Genomic DNA, 8,591 nt, shown 5'->3' on the forward strand with positions numbered 1-8,591 from the left:
GAGCAATTCTTTTATTACTTTCCTTTCACTAATTCAAATTCAAGAAATCTACCCCAAATAGCATAAAAATATTCAAACCTATTTCCCCTCTTTTCATCTTAAGTTCAGTAGTCAATTTTTCATTTCACACAATGTCCCATATTTCATTATACCAATCCTCTACTTTGATATGATGTTTGTCTTTCCAGTAACTAGCTATTAATAAATAATTTAGCACTTGTCATAAAATTAGAAATCAATTCTTTTGAGTACTAATCAAATTCTAATTTATCAAAAATTGACAACAAAGCAATTTTTGAGTTAAAGTCAATCTCTTTTCCAAATATATTATATGTTTCTTTAAAAATCAATTTTCAAAATTTCTGAATCATTTATACTCCCACCACATATGATAATACATGCCAATTTCTTCATCACATTTCCAACAGGCCTTAGAATAGTCTGAGGTTTTTCTGTTCAATTTCACTGGAGTCATGTACCACCTTAAACTATTTTTTTTAAAAAAAATCTCCTTTATTATTAATGACATTAATCTTACAACTCTTCCAGATTTTTCCAATCTTTTATTCTGATTTATGCCTTTAAATCATGTTCCCAAATTGATTTCAATCCTTCTATTTCAATCTCATTTTCCTCCTGATCCAAAATTAGGTTAGAAATTTTAATTACTACTCCCTTCTTCAAAGCATCCTTCTCTGTGTCTTCATATGATGAAATTGTCCATAGTACATTCTCTACATTTGCCATTAATCCTCAACCATGCCTAATTGGATATAATTGTACCATGATAATTTATTAGTTTCAGGTTTAGCTATAATCTTATTTATTTATCTATTTTATTTATTTATTTATTTTATTTTATTTTATTTATATCCCGCCTATCTAGTCAATTAAGACCACTCTAGGCGGCTGATCCTTTGAGCTCATTTTAATCATCCAGTCCTTCAATTGGCAACTTTTTTATCCTTAAACAAATCAACAAAACCCTTCAAGTTTGTTGGGAAATTTTCTATTTGAGTCACTAATTGTAATGGTGAAGTAAAAGGACAAAATTCTTTTGCATAGAAAAAATTATTACTGTTATCCGGTTCTCTAAAGGAAGGGAAGCTCTCAAAAATTGAAAGACGGAGACACAAAGGCTTTATTGAGGTTTGTTTATTGCAAGATAGAGACGCTACTGCAGATAGCGGGGAGAAAGCAAATCACCTACTTAAGGCGATAATGGGTTTCTCCAAAGAACAAAGGAATCGGTACAATCTCTTATAGCCTCTCCCTTCTGGGCGATTGGGGTGGGCGCACAATCTAAAAGGGCGTGAAGTTAGTTAGCGAAATTCATTGGATTAGTAAAAACACATCTTAAACATGCGCAGAACAGTTAAATAGATCTTAAACCATTGCTGACTTAGCCTAGAAGGCTGCATTCCATTCTTATCGACTGTAAGCATGTTGCTTTTTCAAGAAGCGCTAGTCCTTGAGCTACGAAGAAAGAAAGGGGGAGGGGGTCGGGCCTGCTTTTACGAGGCTTCTGCCTGATTGAATAAGTCAAACATTTTACTACTATCATTTAGAAATGGGCCTTATTGTAGGAAATTGTCTCATTAGGAGCATAGCCCTAAAAGCTTATCAGACTCATAAACAAAACTAGTGTTCAACTCTAAACCAACAAAGTTTTAAAAGAACTTAGCAACATGTACACACTCCTTATCTTTCGCTCCAAAGGTTTATGAAGAAAAACTATGTCTTCAAAAGGAAGAAATGCATGTTAAAAGTTGTTCTACATACTGGCGACATGGAGCTTTAGTTCTTAGCTGCTCATCCCTCCCAACTTATTAAGGTGGGCGGACTGTGGGGTTGAGAGAGGTCAACTGGTGGCCAGCGTAAAGGAGAGAACGTGTCGTGGGCCTCAGGCTAGTGAAATAATCTGGGGACACGTAGGGGCACGTCAATATGAATATTTAATTTAAATGTTAATCAATTAATGAATTTTACTTATTAATTTAATATTTGACCAATTACTCAATCATCCTGTCCTTACAGGGACTTGCAAAAGCAGCCTTTATCTTCCTCCTTTTCTCTTGCCAGATTGGTCCGTGCACAGATATATGTGAAGGCTTGGGGTGTGGCAGATGATTAGGTTGCCTAGATATTTATACCCCCTTTTACCTGTTCTATTTTGTGCCTATTCAGATTCCATTGAAGTTGCTTCCACGACCTTGAGAAAACCAAAATTTTGGATTCATCCTAACTTAGTTGCATTTTGTTTTTGTCCAGGTATTCCACAATTCTGTTGATTAAACATTTCAAACCTGGACGGGAACGGGAGATGAAATCTGCATAAAGCACTAACGGGACACAATGCGTCCCCAATTTTGGTGGATGGCCCTCCACACTGGCTAGAAAGGGGGCTAGATCATTCATAAATAGGTTGAATAGGGAGGGAGCAAGAATTTCTGAGACACAAAGTTGGCATGTTGTGCCAGAGTATAAAATTCTTATCAGGGAAATGAGTCTTTTTTTCTATTCCCATATTTTCAAGGTTTTCCCAGAGAAACTCTCTGTCTACCGAATTGAAAGCTGCCTTTAAGTCAAGGAAAGCCACATACAATTTAGAATTTTCATGCTTAATTGTTTTCTTAATAAGATGCGAAAGTATTAAGCAGTTATTTACTGTGGCCTTACCTTTCTTGAATGCAGCTTGCTCAGGGCCTAGCAATGTCTGGTTATTGATACAGGAATTAAGTTTAAATAGTTGCTGTTTTGCATAGAGTTTCCCAATAACTGATAATAAACTGATAGTTCTGACGTTTTCCGGGAAGTGCAGGTCCCCCTTTTTTATAAATGGGGCAAGGATTGCAGCGGTCCAGAATTTTGGCAAGATCCCAGTATTATCTCTAGCTGTGAAAAGGGAAGCAAAGAGTGAAGTCCACCAGTTCGGTTCACATTTCAATAAGTCCGGTGGGATGGCATGGAGGCCTTCTGCTTTTCTGGCTTCTAATTGAGTCATCTATGGTTACTGGTGGCCAAACAGGAAGATCAGAGAGAGCGAAGAGGGTAGAAGGTCTAACAGCTCTATCTTTGTCAAAAAGAAGGTCTGAAAAATTTTGGACCCATCTGGTCCTCCGACCACTCAGAGTTTCTTTTTAAGTCTGGAAGATTTTGACTCTTTATTTGAGTTCATCTCAAGGTGTTTAAATAAGTTATGGTAATTCATTTTTTGGGATGGTTTTCTTGATTTATTTGCGTTCTTAATATTCTTGGGATTTTTAATTAATGGTGATGTGGTCTTATTTTTTGCTAATTTTATTCTTTTTTTTTTACTTGTGCATCCATACAGAGATCCTTCCTGTGCCCTATTCTTGGTTTCCTGTTTGGAATTTTTACCCTCTTTGGCAGAACTGTCCTGTAAAATGCATTATCTTGGTCAGTTTGTTTGTTGTTGTTGTTAGGTACATTTTTTTAACTCAGTTTGGATAGAGTGGTTAATAGCTCATAAGATTCATAGAGGAATATTTTAATTAAGGTTATCTCCTCTAGAATGTCTTTTACCCACTGGAATAGTGTATTAGTGTCAGACTCTCCTCTTGCCTTAACTGGCTTTGGAAAGGGCCCTTTTTCTGTTTGGATGCATCCTTGTGCCAATTCATCTATTTGTTTTAACATGAGACCATCTACCTCCTTTTTTCCACCCTGCTGGAGTCCAAAACGTTTTCTGCAACTGTTAACTCTGTCGCCAGGTCAGGAGCATAATCTTCCTTATTTGTTTCTATTACTGAACAACGATACTCAACTGACCAGTCTAGATTGGGGTGGTGGTGATGATATCGTTGTAATTTCATTGGTATTTTATTGCCCTCCTCTTTGGGAGAAAAGAAATGTGTAATTTTCTTTTGTCTCCCTTTCCTCTCTGCTAATAAGTTTCCATGTAATGGAGAAGCCCCATGTTCTTTATAACCCCATCTAGTAAAAACCATTGTCCAACAAGAGCAGGTTATTCCTGTACTAGACCATAAGATATATACATATAGTAAAATGTGTACTACTAAGAGTAAGTATATAGATATACCATGCCAGTAATAATAATAATAATAATAATAATAATAATAATAATAATAATAATAATAATAATAATAATAATAATAATGATAATGATAATGATAATGATAATGATAATAATAATAATAATAATAATAATAATAATAATAATAATAATAATAATAATAATAATAATAATAATAATAATAATAATAATAATAATAATAATAATAATAATACTTTGAAAAGAAGGTCTTTAAAATTATTTTGACTTAACAGTGTTAGCAAGTCTAGGAGCAGAAAAATTCAAATATATATATAAAGGCAAGCATATATTGTAGAATGTACTAATTTCGTACTAATATTGTGTGTCCTCTGGTAAGATAGTCCAGTCAGAAGGTCTGGCTTTTTCAGTCTTCTAGCAACTTGCTGGAGGAGGTTTAAAAGTTGGAGAATGGGTTTTGCTCTCAGGTACAGATCTTTTGGTTTGATTATCCTCTCACGGCTTGACTTAAACCCAGAGGTACATGTGCAGTTACAAGCACAGAACAGGCGGGCCCTCAATTACTTTGGAGTGCTTAGAGATTCCACAATCAAGTATCTGCCTTAGGCCTCACTCATCCCCTTTTGTCCAGAAATAAAAGCAATCTGTCTTAGTCTTAGTCTGCTTTAGACTTTTCAGCAATACTTTTAAACAGTTGGGAGAAGGCAGAGCAGAAAATTCTGTTTCCTTACCGCACCTGATATTCTTGCACTGTGGAGTCGCTGCTTGATTGTAAGTATTTGCTTAGCAATGAGGCCGTGAGGATATACAGCTTTCAACCAAAGTTGTAAGGTTGTAAAGGCAAATACACATCCACTAGCTTCCAAGGGCTTGGGAGGTCACCAGAATGCAAGCTGTAAATCTCTGTCCATGTTTCACACTTGCTCTAGTAAAAATGAGGAACCAGGATCTCCACCTCGCTTGCCTTTCCTCGTGGCCTTTTATCTCCAAGGGAGAAGGCGATGGCCCTGGTGCTGCCTCGAACAACCTCTGCCTGAAAAATAAATTCTTCAGAGCAGTAGGTCAGCAGTTCAGCTGTTTCTTCTCTCCCTTTCCTTGTCATATTGGTGAAACAGCAGAAAATTCCAGAGGTTGTATTAACTCCCTTGAATGCTTGGCTTCAAAAGCTTCTTCAGAGCTAATTAGAAGCTATTTAGTGGGAGTTAAACATAGTTTTTAAAAAAAGAACTGGAACCTTGCATACAAACAGGCAATGGCATTTACAGTGGTGCCCCGCATAGCGACGATAATCCATTCCAAAAAAATCATCGCTATACGGATTCGTCACTATGCGGGGCAAAAAACCCCATAGAAACGCACTAAATTAATGCGTTCCTATGACACCGCGGCCGGCTACCCCAGCCATGGCCGGACTCTCGGGAGTCCGACCATGGCTGGGGTAGCCGGCCGTGGGTCAGATCCAAGCGGCGGGGGCAGGGTGGGGTGATCCGGATGCCCGGATCCGACCTGCGGCCGGCTACCCCAGCCATGGTCGGACTCCCAAGAGTCCGGCCATGGCTTGGGTAGCTGGCCGCACATCGGATCCAAGCGGCGGCTGGCAGGGTGGGAGGGTGGGGGGATCTGGATGCCCAGATCTGACCCACGGCCGGCTACCCCAGCCATGGCCGGACTCTCGGGAGTCTGGCCATGGCTGGGGTAGCCGGCCGCGGGTCGGATCCAAGCGGGGGGGCAGGGTGGGAGGGTGGGGGATCCGGATACTCTGAAGGGGAATCCCGGCAGGTGTTTCGGAAGGACCCTTTGGAAGGGTCCTTCCGAGGCTACCGCCGGCATTTTCCCCCAGCTGAGCGGCGGGAGCGCTGCTTCGGAGGCTCCCGCCGCTCAGCTGGGGGAAAATGGGGCCTATGGGGAAAATATCGCAAAACAATTTTTCCCCACAGGCAACATCGTAATGCGATCGCAAAAGCGATGGCAAAAATGCCATCGCTATGCGGATTTGTCGTTAAACGGGGCGCTTGTTATATGAGGCACCACTGTATATGGTTTCTCCCCAGTGTGAATTGTTTGGTTTCTCCCCAATGTGAGTTCTTAGATGGGAACTCAAGTAACTGCTTTGACTGAAGCACTTCTCACATTCCAAGCATTTATATAGTTTCTCCCCAGTGTGAGTTCTTTGATGGGAACGTAGTTCACCGCTCTGACTGAAGCTCTTTCCACATCCCATGCATTTATATGGTTTCTCCCCAGTGTGAATTCTTTGATGTGAACTCAGGCTACTGCTGTGACTGAAGTTCTTCCCACATTCCATGCATTTATATGGTTTCTCCCCAGTGTGAGTCCTTTGATGTGAACTCAGGACACAGTTGTGACTGAAGCTCTTTCCGCATTCTATGCATTTATATGGTTTCTCCCCTGTGAGTTCTTTGATGGGAACTCAGGGAAGTGCTGCGCGTGAAGCACTTCTCACATGCAAAGCATTTATATGGTTTCTCCCCAGTGTGAATTCTTTGATGTGAACTCAGGCTACTGCTGTGACTGAAGGTCTTCCCACATTCCATGCATTTATATGGTTTCTCCCCAGTGTGAGTTCTTTGATGGGAACTCAGGGTACTGCTCTTACTGAAGCACTTCTCACATTCCATGCATTTATATGGTTTCTCCCCAGTGTGAGTTCTTTGATGGGAACGTAGTTCACCGCTCTGACTGAAGCTCTTCCCACATTCCATGCATTTATATGGTTTCTCCCCAGTGTGAGTTCTTTGATGGGAACTCAGGGTACTACTGTTACTGAAGCACTTCTCACATTCCATGCATTTATATGGTTTCTCCCCAGTGTGAGTTCTCTGATGTGATCTCAGGGCACTGCTGTGACTGAAGCACTTTCCACATTCCATGCATTTATATGGTTTTTCCCCAGTGTGAGTTCTTTGATGGGAACTCAGGGTACTACTGTTACTGAAGCACTTCTCACATTCCAAGCATTTATATGGTTTCTCCCCAGTGTGAGCTCTTTGATGTCTACTTAGGGCACTGCTGTGACTGAAGTTCTTTCCACATTGCATGCATTTATGTGGATTCTCCCCAGTGTGAGTTCTTTGATGGGAACTGAGACCACTGCTGTCAGTGAAACTCTTTCCACATTCCATGCATTTGTATGGTTTCTCCCCAGTGTGAATTCTTTGATGGAAACTCAGGCTAGTGCTGAGACTGAAGCACTTCTCACATGCAAAGCATTTATATGGTTTCTCCCCAGTGTGAGTTCTCTGATGTGATCTCAGGGTACTACTGTGACTGAAGCACTTTCCACATTCCATGCATTTGTATGGTTTCTCCCCAGTGTGAGTTCTTTGATGTGAACTCAGGGTACTACTGTTACTGAAGCACTTCTCACATTCCAAGCATTTATATGGTTTCTCCCCAGTGTGAGTTCTTTGATGGGAACTCAGGGCACTGCTGTGACTGAAGCTCTTTCCACATTCCAAGCATTTATATGGTTTCTCCCCAGTGTGAATTATTTGATGTGAACTCAGGCTACTGCTCTTACTGAAGCACTTCTCACATTCCATGCATTTATATGGTTTCTCCCCAGTGTGAGTTCTTTGATGGGAACTCAGGGTACTGCTGTCAGTGAAACTCTTCCCACATTCCATGCATTTATATGGTTTCTCCCCAGTGTGAGTTCTTTGATGGGAACTCAGGTTAGTGCTGCAACTGAAGCACTTCTCACATTCCAAGCATTTATATGGTTTCTCCCCAGTGTGAGTTCTCTGATGTCTACTTAGGGCACTGCTCTGACTGAAACTCTTTCCACATTCCATGCATTTATATGTTTTTTCCCCAGTGTGAGTTCTTTGATGGGAACTGAGGCTACTGCTCTTACTGAAGCTCTTTCCACACTGTACACATTTGTACTGTCTCTCACTCCTCAGGGATGTTTCACGTGAAGTACAATGACTGTGCATTGTGATGCTCTTTCCTTGTTCAATGTATTTGCTTTGTTCCTCCTCTGGGTGGACTTTGTCAAGTTCACTGGCATCTGAGGCAAACTTGAATGTTTATGTGCACAGGGAACCGTTTCTCCTTCCTTTTTCCCCTGTTGATTTTTTCAGATGATTAGAGAAGTGCATCAACATCAATAGCAGAAGTTGGAGATTTCTTTTTACCTCTTATTTTCTGGTTTCCTTTCTTCACTTTTTTCCTTTTAATTGTGCAATTTTTTTTCATCCTTCATATGTCTTTTTCCGACTGAAAGAATGACTGGCTAAACAGAATTCCATTTGTCCTCTTCGTCACCTGATGGAGAGAGAAAAAGAGATGAAAGAAGAGTCCTATCTTCCAAAAGAGTAACTAGTGACCTGCAGACCTCTCAGTTTGACATCCATCTTAGGGAAAATTCTTGAGGCAATTACAAAGCAGACACTCTGCAAGCAACTTGAAAACAATGCATTAACAACTGAAAGCCAACATAGAAAGAAGGAAAGAACTGGGTGTGTTTAGCTTTGAAAAAAGAAGCCTGAGGGGAAAGATATAATAGAACTCTTACCTAAAGATGGGCCTA

At 40.3% G+C, this 8,591-nt stretch overlaps 2 protein-coding genes across 2 annotated transcripts in view; both read right to left on the reverse strand.

Moving 5' to 3' along the window:
• The window catches only part of LOC140704270 (G1/S-specific cyclin-D3-like), a 65,935-nt gene extending 57,614 nt beyond the window's left edge, over positions 1–8,321 (reverse strand). The window contains exon 1 of the mRNA XM_072988971.2: positions 8,197–8,321. The gene's annotated coding sequence lies outside the window, so the exon portion shown is untranslated. The remainder of the gene's footprint in view (positions 1–8,196) is intronic.
• On the reverse strand, positions 1,141–8,198 carry LOC140701263 (uncharacterized). Its single transcript, XM_072988961.2, is given in 2 exon segments — positions 1,141–6,441; positions 6,443–8,198. Coding segments are annotated over 2 exon segments (1,959 nt in total). The 5' UTR covers positions 7,996–8,198; the 3' UTR covers positions 1,141–6,035.
• Positions 8,322–8,591: the final 270 nt, after the last annotated feature.

Source organism: Pogona vitticeps, chromosome 2 (genome assembly GCF_051106095.1).
Source record: "Pogona vitticeps strain Pit_001003342236 chromosome 2, PviZW2.1, whole genome shotgun sequence".
NCBI classification, from domain to species: domain Eukaryota; kingdom Metazoa; phylum Chordata; class Lepidosauria; order Squamata; family Agamidae; genus Pogona; species Pogona vitticeps.